The 1,157-nt window shown below is 59.2% G+C and overlaps 1 protein-coding gene across 1 annotated transcript in view; it reads left to right on the top strand.

Annotated features, from left to right (window-relative positions):
• The first annotated feature begins 1,060 nt into the window (after nt 1-1,060).
• Nucleotides 1,061-1,157, top strand: part of LOC112809489 (uncharacterized) — a 3,289-nt gene continuing 3,192 nt past the window's right edge. The window contains exon 1 of the mRNA XM_073879082.1: nt 1,061-1,144. Coding sequence (XP_073735183.1) covers nt 1,061-1,144 — 84 coding nt within the window. The remainder of the gene's footprint in view (nt 1,145-1,157) is intronic.

Genomic DNA, 1,157 nt, shown 5'->3' with positions numbered 1-1,157 from the left:
TCTTCTCATTAATAGGCCTTTATTATAAAAAAAACTGTATGCAATTATTATTATATTTTTAGTTTCAACAATCAAATATTTGTGGAAATTTGTTTTCTGGGGCGCCTGGGTGGCTCAGTCGTTAAGCATCTGCCTTCAGCTCAGGTCAGGGTCCCAGGGTCCTGGGATCGAGCCCCACATCGGGCTCCCTGCTCAACGTGAAGCCTGCTTCTCCCTCTCCCGCTCCCCCTGCTTGTGTTCCCTCTCTCGCTGTGTCTCTCTCTGTCAAATAAATAAAACGTTTAAAAAAAATTTTGTTTTCTCTCTTTTTATATAAGTACCTACGTGATGGTCTCATCTTTACCTCTGAGCTTCCCCAAACCCAAATGTTCACTCTCTGTTCCCAACGTAGGTGGTGGATGTATTGGACCACTATACTTTTTCAGACACTGGTAAAATTAAAGGGACAGGAGTCGTGTGGACCTGAGAGTCGTGGAGGACCCTCAGGCCTCGAAGAACAGGGAGGTAACCACGAGCAACCCTAGAACCCAAGGGCCTTGGTCACTCATTGGAGGCTGAGCATGTCAATCCTTGCTTCTCGACAAATGAGCCTGGAGGTCCAGCAGCGGGCCGCGGCCCATTGTTGAAGCTTCTGTCCCCGCCCCCAGTCACGGTTCTAGGGGGACCTTTGTAGTCCTGTCCGCTGTCACCTGAGCGGAGGGCTGGTGGGCCGCTGGTGACATCCACCCCCTTCCCTTCCCGTCGCGGGCCTCCTCAGGCACCGCCACAGACTGTCCTCCCCTCCGTGGCCTGCTCCTCGGCCGCCCAGTCCACCTCGCGTCGGGCCCCGCTGCCCACGGCCTCCAGTCTGCGGCAGCCCCCTCGGGGGCCACCATCTTTGCCGTTGGCGTCGCCTCGGCCTGGTCGCCGCCCCAGCGAGGTATTGCTCAGTGCCATGTCCGCCTCCGGGGACACAGGCGGGGCCCCAGGTGGCCAGGAGAGGCCCGTGCGCGTGGCGGGGGCGTGGGCCCCGGAGGCCGGAGGCGGCATCGGGGTGGCCGTCGAGTCTGGGCTCCCCCGGATGGAGGTGGTCGAAGTGGCGGGGCCCGTGGGAGGCCTCGGGGAGTTGCTGGTGGCCCTCGAGTCCGGGCCCCCTGGAATAGAGGTGGCCCTCGAGC

This window comes from Callorhinus ursinus, unplaced genomic scaffold (genome assembly GCF_003265705.2).
Source record: "Callorhinus ursinus isolate GAN/ISIS: 27379988/994484 unplaced genomic scaffold, GSC_fseal_2.0 scaffold33, whole genome shotgun sequence".
Lineage (NCBI taxonomy): Eukaryota > Metazoa > Chordata > Mammalia > Carnivora > Otariidae > Callorhinus > Callorhinus ursinus.
The sequence above is the reverse complement of the archived record's forward strand: the minus strand, read 5'-3'. Positions and strand labels throughout refer to the sequence as shown.